At 39.7% G+C, this 22629-nt stretch overlaps 1 protein-coding gene across 1 annotated transcript; it reads right to left on the reverse strand.

The window, feature by feature from the left end:
• Positions 1 to 8414: 8414 nt before the first annotated feature.
• gnrhr4 (gonadotropin releasing hormone receptor 4) lies at positions 8415 to 22236 on the reverse strand (the record flags this gene model as incomplete). The annotated part of the gene is made up of 3 exons (XM_084554547.1): positions 8415 to 10087; positions 10232 to 10436; positions 21721 to 22236. The coding sequence occupies 3 exons, from the start codon at positions 22234 to 22236 to the stop codon at positions 9624 to 9626; spliced, it is 1185 nt and encodes a 394-aa protein (XP_084410673.1). The 3' UTR covers positions 8415 to 9623.
• Positions 22237 to 22629: the final 393 nt, after the last annotated feature.

The following is a 22629-nucleotide window of genomic DNA, read 5'->3' on the forward strand; positions in this document are numbered from 1 at the left end:
GACAGATTTTATATATATATATTATGCAGAAGTAACTGCACAGGTTAGCTCTTTCAGCCATTCAAAACACAGTTACCTCCACAAAGAAAAGACTGTGCACCTTCGTATCAAACTAGTAGCAAACTCAACAAAACTTTGCACTGTCCTTTTTTTCATTTTTCATTCAATGTAATATCGCCACGTACCGCAGATCAGATTGAGAAAAATGATCTTTGGCACAACTGCAAGTCGCTCAACTAACAATCTGCGTGCCACAGCTCCACGTTGGTTTGATATTTTTATGCAAAGAATTATTTCTCATTAGTACAGCGATGCATACATTTGCACAAATGATCACAAAACCTTGATAAAAACTTAGGAAAATACAACTTTTCTAACCATGTAATAATAAATATGCGCATTACTGCAAATATAATTAGTTATACGAGCATGTGTGATAGAAAATCTGGATTATTTGTGAATTGGAGACTCAATTAACAAGTGAGTCTCCAAAGTCTGTATGAAGAAATAATGTATTAATGCTTACTGCTTGTTGATGGCAGCGCTGTGCCGGGCTGAACTAATTAGTGCTGCCAAAGAGAGAGACCAGTGTTTGACAGACTGCTGTAAAAAAAAAAAAAAAAGAAAGAAAAAGAAAAAGCTTTCATTTTCATTCCAAAACACTGCCCCGCTCTGCGAAGAACAACCCATCTTCTTATCTAAGGGAGAGGAGTCGGGGATTTCATACTGAGCAGCTAAAACCTTAATATTTTCTCCCTGTAGTTTTTATGCCTGTTTTACTTCACATCCAGCCATGCCTCATGTCCTACTTTTTGATTTTCAAACATCAAACTGAAATCATTTGCGAGCAAAGAATAAAGACGTATTGCAGTGTGTCTGATTAGTACTCGTTATTGTTCTCTTATGTCTTTCTATACAAGCTATTCATAGCAACAGTATAATCAGCATTGATTGCCTCTCCATTGTTGAGGAAAAAAAGGACGTCCAGCAGATTAGAAATCCTTTTTGTTCTTGAACTGTTTTCTTCCTGAAAAAAAGAAAATAATAAAAAAAAATAATGTAAATATAGGGCCAGTATTGCCGATATATCGATGCTTTTTTGCTTAGAAAAGCTGCTTATCTAATTTTGTGTACAGCAGAGCAATGCATCATAATTTAATAAGTGAATGCCATATGCAAATTTGAATGACAATTGAAAGTCTGATGATGATCTTTGAATGATTTTGTGATTTTTCAATTTTTTATTAGTTGATCATGACTATGATCATAATAAAACACATAACCAAGGTTTTAGGCAAATAAAAAATACTTCACTTGCATTACACACAAGTGTTTGTGTGTAATGCTCTCCTCCATCATGCAACCAGCAGAGCGGGTGAGAGAAACGGTGTTTGCACAACCACTATGGTGTAACGGGAGAAAAGAAACTAAAAAGTGTCGATCTCATCACGCAAGTATCGATCAATAGCAATACCAATGTTGGTATCCATACTGTTCATACTTTAGATTGATCTGCCCACCACTACCAGGAACTGGATCAGCTACATTCAATTCAAACATAAATGACACCTGTTCTTTTCCTACTGTCAAATGTCAAAATGTGTTGCTGTGAGATCAATGGTTGGTCTGTTATGACTTGTGGTGACTTTGCCTCTTAGCTGTTTTTCCTTATCTATCTGGGTCCCCTGACAAATTTTTTGATTTATCCCAGCATTTTCACTTCCTCATTTGCCATTAGGCAAATAAATAAGACAATCCCCCTGGACAAATTGTCAAGACATCCTCGTAACAAATCGGGATCAGTCTAATTTAAAAATGACAGTATGCAGTGGCGAGATAACTTATTCCCCCACAGGTATGTGGAGTAATTCAGGCCAGTGGTCTCTTAGAGATCCCTGTGACACGCAGACAGAAATAGTCCATGATGTCACGCTCCCCCTCCCCCTCAACCGTCATTCAACCCCTTTCAAACAGACGCTGTGAGTTGGTGAGATAAGAACTAATCCGTGTACTTTGTATGTGACTTGTGTGGGAGTAAAAAAAAAGAAAAAAAAAAGGAGTGTCCTTTGATTTCATTCAGTGTAGTATTAAAATAACAGAAAATCAGATTTAAGGTTTGTAGATCTGTAGATATGCACATTTTAGTGATAAAAAAAAAATCACTGTCTTGAACATTTCACACAGCCGGCTAATATATTTTCTAAGATGGGAACAGGCGTCGACTTTAATGAGGAGGACCTGACACTATGTTAACTAACTGTATCCTTGAATTCTCTGAACCAGAGCTTCCTTTTGATCTGACATGGATTTACCACTTTTCAGTTATGTAATATTAAATATACAACACATTATGACCACCTTCCTAATATTGCATAGGTCTCTCTTGTGCCTCCACAACAGTTGTGACTCATCAGAGACTGGACATGGTCCTTCTGAAGGTGTCCTGTGGTGTCTGGCAACAGGATGTTGTTAGTGGGGGGCCTTTGGGTCCTATGGGTTGAGGGGAGGGATCTCTGTGGATCATCTCACAGATGCTTGATCGGTTTGGGATCTGGTGAATTTGGAGGCCAGGTCAACACCTTGTGCTGTTCTTCATGTTTTTTTGAGTTGTTCCTGATGGCTGCTCCCATGAAGGAGTGTCATATTGCTATGGGGTGGGAGTGCCTGGTCTGGTCTAGGTGGGTGGTACATGTCTAAGTAACATCTAAGCCGAATGCAAGGTCCAAACGGTTCTCGGAACATTGTATTGTCACATGATGGTCAAAGTTATATACTTCTCCTGTCAGTGGTTTTAATGTCGTTGCTGATTGGTGTCCAAATTACTGGAAACATAATTTGTAATAAGTTGGTGTCATAGAAAATCTGAATGGTTCGTAATCATGAAAATGATCAAATTAGTCTCTAAAGTCTGTATGAAGAAACATTGTATTACTACATTTTGAACAATCACACTCTCAGACTACTTCTGTTATCATATTATTATAAATACATGGCAGAGTCTGCAGATTGAGAGTCTGCACATCAGCTGGTCCCAGACCTGTGCAGGACTGAGCTAATTAATGCTGCTGGAGTCGGACCAATGTTTGTAAGACTGCTGCAGAAAAAAAAAATCTCATTAGGAACGTGTGGGGACATTGGTTTTAATTAAACACTTTTGTTTTTCTTGGTGAAAACTGTGAGGCCTCAAAAGGAGAACACAGAGAACTCGACGGCATTCATGTCGGCCACAGCAGCCGTTTCAACATCCTCACAAACGAATCAGAAATATTCGGTGCTGAATCCAGTCAGGAGCAATGTGCCGGTGAACAGATAGGAGAGGATGACCATGATGATACGAGCAAGGCAGAACATGACTGGTTTAACAGATTCTATTTTGTTTAAAGACAAACAAAGGTTTTCTTATTCTTATTCTTAATCACCTCGGATGAGGCAGAGGCCTGACCTTGCACTCTTTTCTATTAACACATGCATTGTGTGCGACAATGGTGCAGTAATCGTGTTTGCTCATGAGGCATGTATTACAAGGTGTGCTGCTAATTGAAAAAGTGACCTCGATCATGATTGTTTGAAAAGAAAACTGAGATTTAATTCTCAGTTTGAACCTTAAGTGTTGCAACTGAAAAGGCTCTATAATCCCACTCCATCTGACAGAGACTCGAGCACCTCTTCTGGCATTGATTGAAGCCTTAAAAACGAATATCTGCCATACCTTAACATGACTTGGACACAACCTTCATTACATCACATCGATGTATGAAAATGCAAATGAGCCTCTTCTTATTTCTCCGCGCATCCTTCAACCTCCCTACCTGTAGACTTAGACTTATACTTAGACATAGACAGACTTTATTCATCCACAAGGGAAATTGCTTGGTCACAGTAGCTTAGATGCACATACAAAAAACATTCTTGAGAACCACAAGTAAAAAGAAAGATAAAATAAGAATAAAATAAAACAGTTTAAACAAAAAATTTACAAAATCAGCATATGTACAAATGTACAAGAAATAGAGACAGAAGTAAATATATGTTATATACATAGGAAGGATTAATAATAGTTATCTGTTACAGAAAGGTGAGTTGTTGTACAGCTTGGTATGAAAGAAGTCCTGTAGCGTTCACTGTGGGAGCAGAGCTGGAACAGTCCGCTGGAGAATGAGCTCTACTGTCCCTCTGTAGTCCGATATAGTGGACGTGACGGATTGTCCATGATGGAGAGCAGTTTGTCCAGTGTCCTCCTGTCCCTCACTGACAGGAGGACGACTCCAACTCACTGCCGATCTGGAGCTCCTGCGTACGAGCTCACCTCAGCTCTGTAATTACACTGGCCTTCTCCTGATTCAGTCATAAAAGTCCTAACCAGAATCCACTTCTTTCATCCACTTGCCCGCCGACAGGTCCATGTATCATATTGGCAATATATTTTATATTACGTGTACAAAGCTCGAAGCATGTGCTCTTAAACACTGATCACCAGATTTGTTATCTGAGATGAGATGAGATGATGAGAAATGTCATTCTTTGTCATTCTCTACACTGTGTACATGTTATTATGTATTAATACATTTTTGAAATATCTTTTTCTTACCTATTACACCTACTGACATCCTATTGAAGTACACTGAGAACAATGATTTGGATTCCATGTATGCGTATACATACCATAGACCAGGGGTGTCCAAACTGAAAAAAAAGAAAAGAAACACATAGCAAGTGAGCGCAGAGAATTTCAGACGGTGGGAAAATTAATATTTCTTCATAGAAGTGAAGGGGAAGTGTGTCTGTTTGATTTGGAAGTGATGAAAGAGTATAATGTACGACAACACCATGAAACCAAACATCAGACCTACACGTCCTACACTGGTGCTGAGAGAGAAGGGAAAGTTAATAACTGTTAACTGTTAATTTTTTCCGTGCTAACGAAACACGAGAAAATGCCACAACAGCCAGCTACGAGGTAGCTCAACTCATAGCACGACATGGGAAACCTTTCTCGGATGGTGACTTTATAAACCAGTGCCTTGTCAGCTAACTTAAAACATCAACTGTCACATAAAGCTTGTGCTCTTGATTTTTACTCGATGGCATGTGATGAAAGCACAGATGCCACAGACAACACACAGCTGTTAATTTTTTTTTGCAGGGAGTTGATGATAATTTTTGTACTAGGAGGAGCTGATTGATCTTAGGAGTCTAATGGGCACAACAACAGGTAAGGACATTTTTGAAGCTGTGTCAGATGCAATTGACGAGATGGAACTTGCATTACTCAGTATTCATGTGTTCACAAGCCCAATTACTTAATAAATTCAGTCAATTAAAGTTGAAAACATTTTCTAACAAACGCTAGTTGATGTGTTAACAGCCCCAATAACTTACAGCTCCACAAAAGTGAAGCTAAAGCAAGTAGAGCTCCCCCTGGTGACTGGCTGCAGTATAGGTCATAAGCTCCACCCTCTCCATGTTAGTGGATGAGACTGAAGCACATGGCAAATAATTATTTTCAAGGATGGTTTCAGTTTAGGTAGTTAATATAATACTGATGCATATTCAAGTGTCCATTTCTTGGATAAGTTTTGTTTTAGTTAGTTATTTGACGCTATAGAAACAGGATGTGACATCATGATGACTCCAAGTTGCCATGCCAAACACTTTGCAAGATTTGGAAAAAAAAATAATAATAATAAGTACAGTGTATAATCCATCATTTTTTGTAACTGGTGGTGGTGCTGCGCTCTGCAGTATTAAACAAAAACGCAAAAACTGTGCAGACTCTGGCTCCAAACTCATCTGACAAATCTGTCCCGTGGGGCCAGGATAGAATTCTGCCCTCTCAGAGTCTCCCTGAGTAAAAAAATAAATAATAATTCAGAGGACATGCCTCCAGTCATCGGTTTGTCAGTTCCTTGTTATCAATATCTTTCTCCTCTTCCACTTTAAGTTTCCCTGTAGAGTTTTTGACCTGTAGTAGCCTTATTGAGCAGAGCAGTGGATCACTGTATGTTTGTGGAGCAACGCACAATCTTGCCAACTCTTTCACACAAGTAAGAAAATTCTCAGTCTGTGTAAGCATCCCTTCTCTCCTCAAGAGTTTAAGCTTTAATTAAATTTTGATGCAGATGAAACTTTATATTCAGCGAGGAGGATGCTGGCTCCCCAGAATGAAAATAAATACTGAGAGTTTGCTCATCATTTATTAAACATCAGTGTAGGATAAATAAGTCTGACACCGGGGTCTGTCAGTGCTCTTTCCAACCTTTTGCACTGATATATGAGATTACTATAACCACATACTTTAGATGCTCTTTGTTCACTATACTGTTGCAAAACTTACTTTACCTTCAGCTGCTGCTATGCAGGACAATTTTGTTCTGCTCAGTTTGATTGAATTTATTTTTTGCAACTACACAATGGAAAAGGTTTGTTTAAAAACGAAAAATCTAAACTGTCACTGCATCAGCTACAGTGAGCTGGAACTTTTTTGTATAGGAGGCTATTCCATCCAGATGGCTTATACGGTGACTCAAATCCATTTTCAAATGTCATGTCTTACAGGAAGAACAGTCAAGCCGGAGTGCCGTTCTGAGGCAATGTCCTTGTGACAGGAGATACGTATTGCGGTAAGATCAGGTGCGATGGTGTCAATAAGACACCTTTGAGGTGAATCTGCCAGGATGAATGGCCTTGTCAGACGCTGTAGTGTGGCATGTGTGCTCCAGGTCACTAATGAGTATTTTACTGTGAATACCTAAGCATGTACTTGTCATGCTGTCAGTTTTTGTAGGCTGAGCAAGCGTGCCCTGCTCATGAAAGCTCGCTGCAGCTCGCTAGACGTAGAGGAGATTAATTATATTCATGGCAATTCATTACGCATGTAGTCATTATGTATGATGCACGATTCCGTGTGTCCAAGCAAACAAGGAAAATTAAATGTGCATCCTTCCAATTTCAACAAACCCTCATACCACAATCCACTTTGCTTTATAGTAATTAAAGGCAAAGAGCTTCAACTGGTTCAGGAGAGTGTGTCTCATATTTGGTGCACCGAAGCATTCATTGTCACTCTAAATAAAACGTCATTATCCAGATAACACCTATCTCCTGTTTTTGCAGGAACTTTCTCGCAACTTTTACAGGCTGAGCCGCTTCATAAAGTTACACTGGAGATTAACTGACAAAGAAAAAAATAAAGCGTCCTGATGTAATTTGATCTTTTAACATTGTATTAACAATGGCCCCGTGAATGATATAATCCTCCGTACTCTTTCATCTTACAAATACCTGATAATGACTTGGCGGAGAACACAAAGGAACAGATGAGCTTAAGAGACTTGGAAGGAATGTTCATACTACATACCCAATTAAGCAAAGAGACACTGGTTAAAAATGATTTCATTATAATGTGAGAGCTTTTCAAAAAGTGGTTTATCAGAGGAGCATTGTCAGGCGTGCAGCTGCTCTACAACAGCCCGATTCGACTGTTCACACCGTCGGGTCGGATGCGCGCTTTACAAATAGCAGAGAGACGATTCGTCCAGCCAGAGTGAACACGTACGTTGGGAGCACAACACTTTGAGGTGGATGGAACATTTTTGTCAGCGGTCTTAGAAATGATAATGGGTTCAGAGACAAGGTTACCGTGAGGAGAAATAATTGAAAACTAGCTTTAGAAACGTCTTTTGTGCTCATGTGGCTGTTCAAATGTTCTGGAGAAATTAGTTTATAGATCAGTTACACACACAACAGGGCAAACTGACTGTTAAATGAAATAGTTTTCTAAGCTGCTTTCTCTGAATTCCTTTTACAGTTATAAAACATAAAATGGCGTACATCTGCTTTCTCTAAATAGACTTCGGATTCTTTTATAGCAACGTTATTAAATGTAATATGCTGCACCTGCTACGTTGTTTTGCAAGCCCTTGTTCCATAGACTACTTTGATGAAAAATGTAAATGGGCTTGGTGGGAAACTGGTCATTGTTTGTGCGCCAACAAAAGAATGAAACACTTTTTATTCAACAAATAAACACATTGTTAGTATACGTGACAATATCTTGCATAATTTTCAGAAAAGAAGCATTATCATGCAAACAAACGCTGTTTATCAGTCTTTTTTTTTTGAGTGGGTGGAGGGATGTTGAAAAAAACCCACAAATTATCTCCGATGTTTTACCGATAATAATATCACAGTAAAGTTTCAGATGACGCGGTTTTCTTACCCTGTTCTTGGCCACGGAAAGCAACACAATCCACAACAGAATCAGCTAATAATACGAACACATCAACAATTTGCTGCGTATATACATTCAATACACAGTACTGCATGGCATCACATTTATTCGAGAGGGCGTCGTGATCATCACTGACCACGACGTAACATTCAGTGTTGCGATGAGACAGAATCTCACTGATTTATATTGCACACAAAGCACCATGATGTTCAATCGTTAAACGATGACTAGCAGAGCACCCTGTTCCTTAACAAATACAGACATGTAGTACGTTTTTAAAAACAAACAACAGCAACAAAATAGACATCATACTACATGTTAGTACAACTTTACCAATGTGGCAATTAGACACACAAATCGTTTCTGTGGTTTCTTTGACAAAGGAAGTAATTAACAGATTTGCCCTCATAAACATTTTGTTTTGTGCCTGAGAGTCAGTCAAAGTATTTTTTTAAACCCACTGTGCAGCGACTTTTGGGTGCACGATGTTTCCAGTGAATCTATGACCACAAGTTTATATACGTTGAGCTCACTCCGAATGAAAAATTTCCCACACGGCACACCAGCATCGTTCTGTTCAGCAAACGATGACGATTTTGCAAAAGCCGCACGAGAGCAATAAAAGCGTCTTTTCAATATCTTGACATTCAACATATGACATATAAGAGACCACAAGTTAAACAAACCACGGCTTAGCTATAGTACAACACTGGCTTCATTGACGCGGGCAATATTTCTTCAGCCTGATTAAAACACTGACCCCAATTAAAATGATCCACCATGATATACACGTGTGTGCGTTCACATAAAACATCAATCAGAGCACAACATTTTCGACACCGCAAAGTGTTTATTATCACTGTGGAAGGTCAAATTGTCGAATGGTATAACAGAAGATATTGTTTTCTCCACTTTATTGACAACGCTGGATTCATTCATCCATCTTTTGGAAACAAAAGTTTCAGTAACTTGTTATTTTGCTGTATTTTTATTTTTGTTTTTTGTCCCTCCCACAAACACATCACGTCACCTGATGTTTAACCCAAGTAGGCTAAACATGTGCAGAAGAAAAGTGTAAATTCCAACCATACCAAGACCCAATGGGATACAGCGTTTTATCGGTTATTAAGAACCACTATTTTACTATTCCTGAGCCAATCCTCAGGCCGGTCTGTTGACAGAGGTTATTGCATGAGGCATTGTGATTCTGATTGTGCTAAATGCCATAGCGATACTCGTGCCCATGTGAACGCAGCAGCTTATTACACCAGTGGAAGAGGAATGAACACATTCATCTCATTAAAGAACCTGTTTTTGTTGGAGCCTCAGGATTTTAAAGCAAAATGATTGAACTGGCCATTATCACTGCAAAAATAAATTCTCATTGAAGGCATTACATCTTGCTTACTGGGATAATCGGACTTGAGCCATTTTTCTTGGTGCTGTTGTCGTTCGTCTCCTCTGTGTGTGGACTGTGCCCCCCGGAGGCAAGCTGCCTGTGAGATGACAAACAACTCAGTTGTATAAGGCAAGTGTTGTTTTCTATTTCAGTCCGCGTGTTTGAACTCCTACGGCATCTCTTCAGACCCTTGTTAAGATGAATGGTAAACAGCCCATAGGTGATGGGGTCTAGACAGGCGTTGAAGAGGCCAAAGATAAACAGCATATGAGTCAGAGAATGAGACACCGTCTCCTCCATCTTTTCAGGAAACAGCCAATACCACAGGCCGAGCAGGTAATAGGGCGTCCAGCAGATGATGAACGAAGTGACGATGACGATGCTCATCTTAAGAGTCCTCATCCGAGCTTTAGGGATATTGTTGTGCGAGCGGCGGAGATGAACATCTCTAGACAGTACTAGAAGAGACAAACAAGAAAACACTCTATCATGCCCCACTCCTTGTGTCCAAAAAATAATAATAATACAAAAAAAACACATAAAAGCAGATTTTTAATAAAACACAATAAAAAATTTTTTTTTAAAAACACAGCGAGACTTACAGTTCCCCCGAGCCATGCGGCTGGAAATCTCAATGAGGATTCGCGTGTAGCAGAAGATCATGATGACCAAAGGCAGGAGGAAGAGGCACACAAAAGTGAACATGTTGTAGAGGGTCTCCTGCCAGCGCTGGACAAAACTTCCATGAGTGGTGCACTGGGTGAAGTTCTCTGGGACTGTGATGGTCACATTGTGGAATATAAACATCTGTGTGAAAAAGAGAAGAACAGTTGTGCTAAGTTGTCAATCAGTTCGACTGAGTGAATGGGTACTTTGCGATTTGGGGATACTAAGGATGTGTCTGGTTTATTAAAGTAATGTTCTGAAAAATAACTTAAAGAAATGTAAACTAACATTTGCACAATAAAATAACACACAATGAAATGTTAATATACAAAAAATTAATGAATAAATTTGTCTGAAGACACTAGAGCGCTACCCAACTGATTCTGCAACAAAAATCTTCCATTGTTCTCACGTACCGATATTTAAACCTTAGTCTGAGCCGACCTTGACTCCTGAAATCGCATGAATTATTTCTCTGACATTTAAAAAATAATGCAGCATCACAGCAACAAGGCAGCTCAAAATCAAAATGTAAGGTTTATTAAGACAATAGATTTTTTTAACCTGAACCCTCAGTGATGTCCTTGCGTTTAGCTAATGATGCTTCCTCATGTCCTTAGTCTGAGGTCTAGTATACTCAACAACACATTTTTTACCTGCCTTTCAATCAGAATCTGATCTAATGTGTCGGTCTGACAAATCTACACACAAATTCTGTTCTTGGTCCTCTGGCCTCTAGAATAACACTTAAAACTGTTTTCTAATCTATCTTCACGACAACATTAAAGTCCCATATAAATCACTGCTGAAAAATAAATAATAAAATTCAGTTTAAGGTTTACGAAAGTTTGTCCCTCAGTACAATAATACAATACTTTTCTGAGGTTAGGGAACGAATGTGGTCAAACATAATGGTTAAAACATAATGTCTGTGACTGCCTGCTTGGAACAGGAAATCTCTTGTTTGATGTTTCGTTGACCCAGTCAACACCGCCCTGACCTCCTCCCTATGGATTTGTCGGTGTCGTAACATCATTTCTTCTCCGTTGTGCCCGACATTGTTCCTGCTCTCTTACAAACACTCTCTGTCTACGTTTTCACAAGAAAATGCATTTTCCTTTCATCTTCTTCTTTTATGCGCCGTCAAGCACATTTTCTCTCATTCTTGCATACAGTTGCACAGTTAGGTTTAGAGTTAGAGTTACATTTAAGGCCATTATTTAACATAATATCCACCAGGAACCTGTTCAGCTTTTCACAGACAGATTATTATTTATTTTCCTTAGAGCACTTATATATGGTTGTGATTGCTGCCTCGTGTCCAATCTGTTATTACCATTGCCATAGTACAGAGGGAGTAAAATAACAGATTAGCTTCATGTAAATCAAACCATAAAATTTGACTGCAAGGCCCCATAAACACTTTCTCTTTGAGACTTCCATCTTTATAGATGAAATGATCAGAAGTAGCAGCCAGCAGCGGCAGACTCTTTGAAGAACCACTGAACCACAGTCCTTGAAACTGTGTCTTAACATTGCAAGGCAGTTTAGACCCCGTGAATCACCAGTAATTGTTGCATGATTGAAAATTGCCAATGAGTGACCGATGACACCCACTTGAGCAAATACTTTTCTCTCTGGCAGAATGTGCACTGATATTACAGCAACAAGATAGTACGGGGAGTCGGTGCTTTGCCGTCCACAGTGGACTCACACGAACTCTTTCTTCACCGACGAAGATTCTCAGTCAGTGTTGTGATTTTTTTTACTTTCTTCAGCAAGTAGCAGTGTGCAGGATCACAATTTAAAATTCAGTGATTGGCATTTGTCAACTACAACTGTGACATTTAATTATTTTTTGGATGCTGGCTTGTTATCAACTCAGATGACTAAATGGAAGCAGTGAGCTATTTAACATGTTGCTTTTGGTGCTGAGTCAGTGGTGCAATTATTTTTTTCATGTGTCGTGTGTAATTAATTCCACTTTTTTGTGAATCTCATTGAGCACAGGACTGACAGTAAGTTTACATGTTTCCATGTCACATGTTAGTGACTTCCATACACTGTTAATGTAATCACAGGACTGACAGTAACTTTACATGTTTCCATGTCACATGTTAGTGACTTCCATACGCTGTAAATGTAATCACTTTAATTAGGATGATGACTTGCTCTATAGCTATATTCAGTGTGAACGTGAGACTACGTAGATGAAAATACACCCAGGTGGCATTAGGAGATGTTGGCGGTTGTATCACATTTAGCTCACTACCTGCCATCAGCCTCTCTAGCTTTTTCCATCTTGTTTCCCGTTACCAACTCACTTCCTGTTCTGAAAGCTACTTAGATCTTTACGGCTAATTGACTGACGTAGGTGCTTAGGTCAAGAACTAGAGCCGCATTTAATTAATATTCTCCACAAAAGCCTTGTCCTGTATGTGTCTCATAAAAACCATATTTACCTTGCAGGAAAGACATTCTCGTGAGACATCTCAGCCCACAAGGCATTGCATTCACTCAGGGTTATTTACATTCCCAACCAAAGTAAAGGCCAGTAATTGCAATTCTTGCAGAGAAATGAAGCCAGCCCAAGGGAGAACAAAAATTCACGCCTGGGTTTCTTCTAAGATGCTTGAATTAATCCGATGCTAAACTCTCAAAATAAATTAGTTAAAAGTTAAAAATAAATAAATAAGGTCCACAACTGCAGTTCTCCCATGAGAACAAGAAAATAAGTTGAACTGCGGCATTCTGACATGAAGGCCAAATATGATATGTCACGTTCCACAGCTTGCACATTTCTAACTTTCTAATTAGTTTTAACAGTCTTTTATGAGGAGGCATGATATCATTCAAACTGAGGGAAGGCTCTACGGGTTGTCTAAAAGGAAAAGTCAAGCCTCAAGGCTGACACATGAGTTGAATTTGAGCGCCAAGTAGCCTCTGAGCTGAGAGCAGAGACACAGCGGCAGTATTCCTCCTGGAAATTTTAACAAGGCATTGTGTGCAGTTTGATCGAGGCCCTCACAGTGATAAGAAATGGACTGCAATGGACAGAAAATGTAAGCTGGGTCTGTGCAGCAAAGAACCTCTCCTTTCCAAATAGAAGAAATTTGGAAATTCAGCGTATGAAGCCAGTGAGCCAAATAAAACCATTAATGTGTATGTAGCAATAACGAGGTACTCTGTCTAACAGCGATCAACTGCAAGTGGAACCCCACTGAGATTTCACTACACGTTAAAAGAACTGTACTCTAGACTACTCTACACACTTTTTGATTTCTTGAAGAGTTGTACACTCAGAACTTCTCATTATGCGGCAGTTCAACCGTGAAGCACTCCAGGGATGCCAGGCAAGAGGTTCCTATCGGAGGCTTTACGCAGAGGATCTGCCTATGGCTCTGTATTTTTCCCACTGCAAATTTGTTGAATGTCAGGATCAGTTTCAGATACTAATGCAATCAGTTTCTTTCTCTAATTGAGTTTCTTGTTCAGGCTCAGCTGCAGTTTTCTTTTTTTTTTTTTACAAAATTATACTGGTCCATACAGTAGATTTCTTTTTTTTTTTTTTGCATAGTTGACAGAACAAATTACAATGTCAACAACATCCTCAGCACTTTACTTACAATGAGTGGGTATTATTTGAACCCTCTTTGAGTGTATCAATGAGTTGTTCAGCAGATCGAGGGCAGTAAGGAAGATGCAATTAAAAGCTCTGGAAAGAAGTTACTGGAGAAGTTTTGTCATAAAATCATTGTTTTCAAAGTTAAGAATCAGCTTTCAGGGTCATTATTTTTCTTGATCCCATGATATGTTGTTTTTTAAATTTTTTTGTGAGGTTAGAATGGAAGCTAAAAACAACCACGCTTGCAATTATTTATTTATTTTTTAACTCTTAATAGCTTGTTTTCTTTTGATAGCCGGCTAATTTCTCTCCTCATCTTGAGAAACTTGAGAAAATTTGATCATTCAGCACTACAAATACTCAGGACTCAAAAATTTGCGTCTGAAATCTGCCTTCAGGGTCGCTGTCGTGACTGTTTGGGAGGATTCATAACTGGACAGGTGAATCCATGACGTGCACATTGACGTGTGACACTGAAGCCTGGCTTGTATTCTCCTTTCATGAGAAGCCGTGAATGCGACAATTTGCCTTCACGGTTCAGTTCAATTATTTCATTCAGTGTATGCCGCCTTCGTTTTGAACAACCTAACAAGAGACACGTCACCTGATGTGATTATCTTTAACATAGAAACTATCAGTCACCTCTCTGTATAATACAGTACAATTCAACACAATACCAACAAATCATTGTAAAACTGTCTCATCTGATATGAATGTGCTGCAAGACTCTTTTAGTTTTAAGAAAATATACTGTAAAATAATCAATAAAAAAAAGTGAGAAATGGAGAAGAAAAACTATGCAAAGGCATTATGTATGCTACTGAATAATGTGTATGTTTATGCACATAAATGAAATGTGTACTATAGGCGAAAAATACCCGAAGAAGCCGAAATAGATTTAGAAAATGTGTTCTGCTGAACAAGGACGACCTCGACATCCCAGGTGTGAGGTAAATGATCTGTTTGATAACACTTTCACTGCATCTTTCTTGCTTCAGCACAGCCGTGCGGGTGAATGAGCTCACAGCTGGGTGCATGTCTGCAGATATGTGCGGTGTGTTTCGACTTGATGAAGCTTTACTTTCATTCCAGCCACATCAAATAACGTTTTTCGTAATTAGACGGCATACACAGTAAAACAACTAGAAGAGAAATCAGGAGACTGTCTCAGCATGTGACACATACTGAAATCAGTGCAGCCGCAGTGTTTGGCTAGCTGTCACTGGCCTTGTGCCTCTAAATGTACCAATCATCTACTGAGTGTGAGGTATGGACACATCAAACCGTCGTTAAGGAATGAAAGAGGGAGGATTTTTGGTTCTATCCACTCTTAACATGCACTGGCAATGTCAGGATGTAGTTGTTAGAACAAGCAGGCCGCTAAATGACTTGTCTTACAAGCACATTATGGCATTTCTGGCTGGTTATAGCACATAAAACTGTTCATAACTGACCAAGTCTGTCACGTCCTGTATATGCTGCTCCACCATCCATCCACAGTCAAACAAGGGCAGAGTATATATTGCTACACTTGTGCAAACATTAGCAGTAGAGGAGTGTGTCTGATTACTCACAGAACTGACATGTCATTCAGGTTTCCTCTGTGAGCTGCGATGCACAAACCGAACACACAGCTGGAGCCTCTTCATCTCGCTTGTTAGCCACCATATGGAACAAAATGTACACCAGGGCTCCAGCTGTTTGTACAGCAAATCACAGATGAAACATGGGCATCGTCAGTCATCACCGTGACATTTGTACGCAGGTGAACAGGATGAAAAAGAAAAAAAAAAACACGGTTTAAGATCCTTTTTGATAGGATTCACATTACAGGGGGAGGTGGTGGATGAAATGTTCCCTGCGCTCCTTAGCAATTCATGTCACGGCAGATGAACGTACAGGCAAGAAGATTAGAGAGCAAGACTCAGGAGGCAGGATCTGGTCAAATGTCTGTCTTGACTGAAAGCATTCTGGTACACAGGGGAGTCAGGACGCAGATGCACAGGTGTATAAATGGTGGCTCAGTTTCATCAGGTGTCCAATTAAACATTGTCAATGAACTAGAATGCCAGAGAGAGAGGAACGGGTAATGAGGCACAGGTGAAACTTATCTGGGGGAGGCAGGTGGGAAACACAGAAATTACAGGAGTAAGTGAATATCTGTAACGAGATAAGAGTGTTTCAAAATGAAGAAGAACTGTCATGAAACAGGGAAAAGGCGTATGGAGCAGGCCGCGACGTTTCAATCTGATGCCGACGCCACTTGACGCCATTCACACGCACAATCAGCTGCACAAACCGAGACAGCAGTGAAAAGGCGTCCGCCAGGAAGTGTGGGAAAGTTCAAGGCGAAGTGGAGTTTCTGTGTGAGGTGAATATGAGTGAAAAAAATCCCTCAGTCAGGTCTTAACACGTAGACATGAAGCACGTAGTCATATCATTCAGTGTGATTTACACTTAAGGAAATCGCTGTGCAAAAGACACTCTCCTAATACTCCTACATTTTTCTCAATTTCAAATTACACAGGGGAAAAAAACACCTAAAAATAAAAATGTTGCCCTAAACACTAATTAACCGGAGCCCGTGTGAGATGAGAAAGATATTACACAACTAACGGTGCTACACACACACACACATACACTGTCTCATACAGGACTAAAATTATTGATGAGGGAACGTAATGTTGAAATGACCCCACCACCTCAATAAGGTTCATTTACATATGAAATGTCTTGTTCATTTCACAGTTGCATTCTTCAGACTCGACTGTCTGAATGAAGAGAGGAATGTCTTTGAGTTGTGGCAGCATGCATTCAACAAATGCATGTTGCTTTTATATCCTGTACTAACAGATATTTGACCCTGTGAACTTCCACAAGCAACACCGGTTGGTAATATTTATTTTTCTTTATTTACTTGTTTATTTGGTGAACACTTGGTACAAATACATGATGTTGTGCCGGATTTAGCTAGAAGTTAATTTCCCTCCGTGGTCCTCAGACATCGGGAAACAAATATAACATAAACTTACCAACATAGCAGCATATACAACACTATATAAAAGCGATAAATAACATTTCAGCACATTGAATAAAAGACTGCTTACAGGTGGGCTACTACTTTAGAGTATAAACATGCTGATCAGACAGATATTCACATGTTTAATTAGTTTTTAACTATTTTTTGAGCTGTTGTTTAAAAGGTGTCAAACTTTCTCGAATAGTAGCTGGGAGACTATTCCAACTCAGACATCCAGATCCACTGCATACCACTGACTAACTTTGACAGACATGGTGTTTTGACCTGTGGTAGTTCATCTGAACTTCACCCTGCAGTCCCCTCTGGAGGCTGATGTAGCACTGAGTGTACATTCAGTTCTTCTAATAAATTCCTCCAAGGGCCGGGGGGGCCACACCATGAGGGGATTTACAGACAAGCTCATTTAAAAGTTTTTCAAAACTCAATAAATGGTACTCCTCTAAAATGGCACAATGTTGAAACGACGGCTTTTTTATAAAGTTGTTCTGTGGGTTTTAGTATAGTGGTGCCAGCAAATGACCAGGTTGTGAAAGAGTACTCAATATGAGACAAGCTCATACAATGAAGGTATGATTTGGCAGCTAAGATTTCTTTAAAAGTGTACATTTTATAGTGTTGGCCACTTTCTTAATATGTTTTTTAAAGGTCAGATTGGAGTCCCTATATGACTTGCTATATAGACGTTAGATCTGTTCTGCTCTACTGATCTGGTCATTCTGGTCAAACCGTGGGTGAAAATGATCGTGTCATCTGCGTACATTTGAAAGCTGAGATCAGGATACACATTTATGTACAGTGAAAATAACAAGGGCCCAAGGATCGAACACTGGTGTCTAAATGTCACTCTTGATACCAAATGAAGACAATGTGAATAAATTACAGAAAAAATAAAAGCCATGCCTACAAATCTTAGTCCTATTTATGCAGCCTTCAAAGAACCTCGATTTCATTTTGTTCTGACCGCTGTCTGATGAGCGTCTTAGGATGCAGTTGATGCAGCATTACATTAATATGCAAATAGTTTGCTTGTCCCCGTTTGATCTTTAAAGGGTTCAAAACTGAAAATGAGAGAACTGTTTACATTTCAAAGAACATTTATGAAAGGTTTCCACGGAAAGAGCTTTTCTTAGGTCAGTAGTTCTCAGTATCTCCACGCTATGCCTATAATTATAAGGCATATATGCACAGACACTATATAGGTGTGGGCGTGGAAGCTGTTGAGGTGTAGCTGTGACCTTTCATTATAAATCAGTCATTAAAAGACATTAGTAATCACGGTTAAAGTGATTAAAGCAGATTTTTAAATCACTGACGAGCATTATATGTAACCATGTAAATAATTATAATATTTGCACTATCTCCAGTAATAAAAAAAAAAACATTCAGGTGCACAGCAGCAGGAGCCCCTAAGACAAGACTTCATATTCCTGCATGAGCCTTTTAAATAAAAAGAGAACGTTGTTTCACTGTCTTTCCTCTCACCTCCCCCAGGCTGCTCAGCGTACACCCTCAGCAGCTAAACCCAGACTGTGTCAAACTGTGCAGCTTTGGGGAAAAACAAAAAACAAAAAAAAAGCCTAAATCCAGCAAAATCAAATGCTGAGCAGATGTAGTGTCATGAAATCTGCAGCATTACCTGTGAGTGTGCACAGCAGCCTTTAGGACACATGCCAAAAGCTGTGAGTCAGTAGACAGTGGCACAGGTTACAGCTGTAATCTCACTGATTTTTAGAGTGGAAGGTATAAAAGGTAGTGCCCACAACGTACCATTAATTTAATTTAAGGAAAAGGCTTTTATGTGCATCTAGGGGTTTGTCAGCATGGTGTTACTTATCCATCATTCCAAAGAATCTGAAAGCCTTCAATTCAGTTTTTCCTTATATAGCATCAAGAACAATCAAAAATTGTCCCAGAGCCTGAAACCTCAAGAGCAAGGACTCTGGCCTCACAGTTCTTAGTCAGTGCCAGAATACACACAAAATGAAAATTTAAATGACAATGTTTTGCATGTGTAATTTGTTAAATATTATGTGAGCAAATTAAAATTACCATCTTGTGATTGCATTCCTCCACCAGCCAATCAAGTCGCAGATTGCTCCCATGTGTGTCCCGTCTCATATAAGATACTGTGTGTAGTGAAGACTTTGAAGGAATTTAAAGTTTTTGCAGGACAATATGATGTCACCTTTTACATTTGTTTACACTTCTGTCATAAGTTACACATGATATGTTGAGTTAATGCCAATAGCTTGTTTTGCAAAGTCCTTTAAGGTATGCTGCATTTCGAAGAATAATACAAATGTCATGGAGAGATGGACAGATGGACAGACGGCCCCCGACCACAGCCGAGAACACTTGAGAAACATAAACCTGAAACAAGTAATAAAGCTTTTCAAAGCTATTTTCTTGCTGGTTTAGTCAAAGTTTCCTTTATTTTCTGTGAACGTGATCATAATTCATTTGGCATGAATAAATAATCCAGATCCACTGCATACCACTGACTAACTTGATTTTGTTTTTATACGATACAGATACATATTTCAGTTTTCAGGGTGTATGAGTCATCGCCCCAGTTCTCATGGGGTCACAAAAAAGATCTGCGTAGGACAGACCAGATGGTTTGTCTGTGTTGACCTGTACTGTTAAAAATCACTGTTGGAAAAAACAGATTTTATGTAGTTGCAACACTGCGGTTAGGGTTTGGGTAGGGTTATGTTCTAAAGTTACTCTCTGAGGCTTAGGGAAATATCATGGGTTGGCTGAGATCAGTACTTACACTCACTTTTTATTCACATCCATAAAAAAAGGACCCAACGCTGCCTGTAAATGAACAGAGCTCTGCTGTTTTAAACTCTCTCCTTACTCTGCTGACTTTATTGCCGTATAATATGTCATAGGTGCAGTCACACATTTAAAGATATAGATGAGATGTATATGAGAATATAAGCATATTCTGGAGTTATTAAAATCCTCAGTTGCCCCGAAAAAAATACTGAGGACGTGACCTCGGTGTCCTCAATAAAACAGTCATAAATTTATTTAATGTATGTGAGAAACATTTGAGCTTCTTACAGCCCAGTGCCCAGTCGCACTGAATGAGGCCGAGGACAACAAAGTGTGGTTTTTTTAAGTGTGGTACTTGAAGCACATCCCAGATATATTGCAAACCTCCTGGAAACCTGTCTGGTCAATGATTCATATACTTCACATTCTACACCTGATCAAAAATCATGTAAAGAGTTTTTTTTAACAATAAAACTTGAATTCATTCAGTTTTATCCAACACTGCGATCACAACAGATGTATTATTTTTATTTTTTTTGTTCTACTGTGGATATAAGCAGAATGGTGATAACCGTCTTTTTAAATGAAAAATGTACAAAAAAAAAGGGTACAGTTACTCTTCCACCATTGAGGCACAGAGGCTTATCAATGGTCTGGGGAAATCACTGCGTAAGATAATTCACTCCTGCTATTATTGGCAGCCTACCGGAGCAAGTAAGAGCTTTCTATTCAGGCTTTTAATAATCGTTATACTGTATATCCACCTGTTGGTTGGCTTCCTCTTGACAGCGCCACAGTTGTGCTTCTGCGTTTTCCTGCGGAATCGGAGCCTTCGTTACTAACTTTCACTACACACCATCTACTGTGTGTATCGATGGTTTCTGCCCACTTCAAGGTACAGGTTTTTTTAATCAAATCTTGGGATTTTGGGGATTTAGCAGTAAGTTCTGACTTATTGAGCTGTTGCGAGGGAACAGAGAGGTGTCAAGGACCATGCACAAAACATTAAATACTAAATGCCACTTTATAACATCTCTGGTAAGAGGCTTATTAATCCCCACAGCATCGATCTAAAAGAAGAGCTATCTTGCAGCTTGTAAACGCAGGGTTTTCTCTGCATCCCAGAATTCACCCAAATCACACTTTATGTTTTTAATGATAAAGCAAGGCAATCACTACATCTTTAAGGTTAGATTACCTTATGTCATTAATAATAATAATCTAAATCTAAAACTGGAAAAGATGCATTAAATTAAGTTAAATAAACCAACGGCTGTTTGAAATGGTAAATGAACAAAAACCTTCTATTCTAAATCTTTTTTTTTGACCCATCCATCCACCCCGGCCTCCTCCTCTGCTGACATTGTTGCTGTACGTAATATAGCTGAGGTTTGTGGCTTCAGCATGTCGTTTTGTGCACATGCAACACACTGAATGGTGTATTTTTCTAGAGGACAGTCTCGTATTTGAAGACACTGGCTCTTTGAAACCCAATCATGAGGACATGACGTCTGTGTCTTCAGCTACAGCTTTACCACCAAGGAGTCATAAATTCACTGAGCGTATTTGAGAAACTCATTACCTGGACCTTACATCCCACATTAGTCCAGTCTCACTGGATGAGGGTGAGGAAATAAAGAGATTATTTTACACTAGATTAAGTACTCGATAAGCCAAACCTCCTGAAAGTAATGTCCCACTGGGGTGCTGCATGTTATGGGAAATCCATTTCAATTATTGTGTCCAGCATTTTATATTTGAATTTCATATATACTTTTAGCAACTAGTATTTTTAACCATGAATACACCATGTGAAGACAAAACAAGAGTAAATGCTTTCTGAACAAAGTTTCTTCCACCTGCTGATAAAAGGCTGATGGACTGCAATCTTTCATGTTGCAGCATGTCTCATGAGTGCAGTGCAGTGTGAAGAGATATAGTTGCACTCAGGGTGCTGCAGACGTGTTTTCCCTTACCTGGGGGAGCGAGAGGACCACACTCATCGTCCAGGCCACCGTCAACATGATTTTGCTTTTCCTTTTGGCCTCGCTGATGCCCAGCGGATTGAGGATGGCAGACTGTCGATCCAAACTAATGACCACAGTCACAAATGCGCAGGAGTACATTGCCACCAGTTTCAAGAACATCAGCAGCCTGCAGGCGACGTCCCCAGCCTCCCACTGCACCGTGATGTTCCACACTGCGTCCACCGGCATCACGATGAAAGTCACCAGCAGGTCCGCCACCGTCAGGTTCATTATGAGGATCCTGACGTGCGACTTGCGCTTGCCACCGTTGCTGGCCGCCCACAGCACGACCAAGTTGCATACAGCGGACACCGCGCACAGAGTGAAGGTGATGATGACTCTGACTTTGGCTGCGGTGGAGAAAGTGGGCAGCTGGAGCGCGTCTCCATCGGCGCTCTTGTTGCACTCTGAGGTGGGTCCCTGGCAGCTGCCATTCACTGTTTGGTCTGTCAGCTGGTGAAACATAATGGACTGGGGGGGGACACTCACTGACAGGACAGCTCGAATTAAAGACAAAACCAGAATTCCGGCTGTTCCTAGACTGCGCCTTTCTTCTCCATCTGCGCCTCCAACTTAAACTGAGGCAACTGAGAAACGAAAAACATTATTTGTTAGATTTATTGATATTTGCCTCGAGTCGGACTGCAACATGCCATGATAACACTTCTATTGGAATTCCGGGAACATGCAGTTTTGACTGGCGTGGAATAAATGACCACACACCGTCTATGCCAGTGTTTATCTGGGATTTACACGCATGCAAATCGATCACACAGGCAGTCGCCCCCATGGTAATAATCACAGATGAGTGATAAAAAAAAATACCATTAGGTAACAATGTTAAGGCAGTGGATTCAT

This window comes from Chelon labrosus (assembly GCF_963514085.1).
Source record: "Chelon labrosus genome assembly, chromosome: 11".
In the NCBI taxonomy this organism is placed as follows: Eukaryota; Metazoa; Chordata; class Actinopteri; order Mugiliformes; family Mugilidae; genus Chelon; species Chelon labrosus.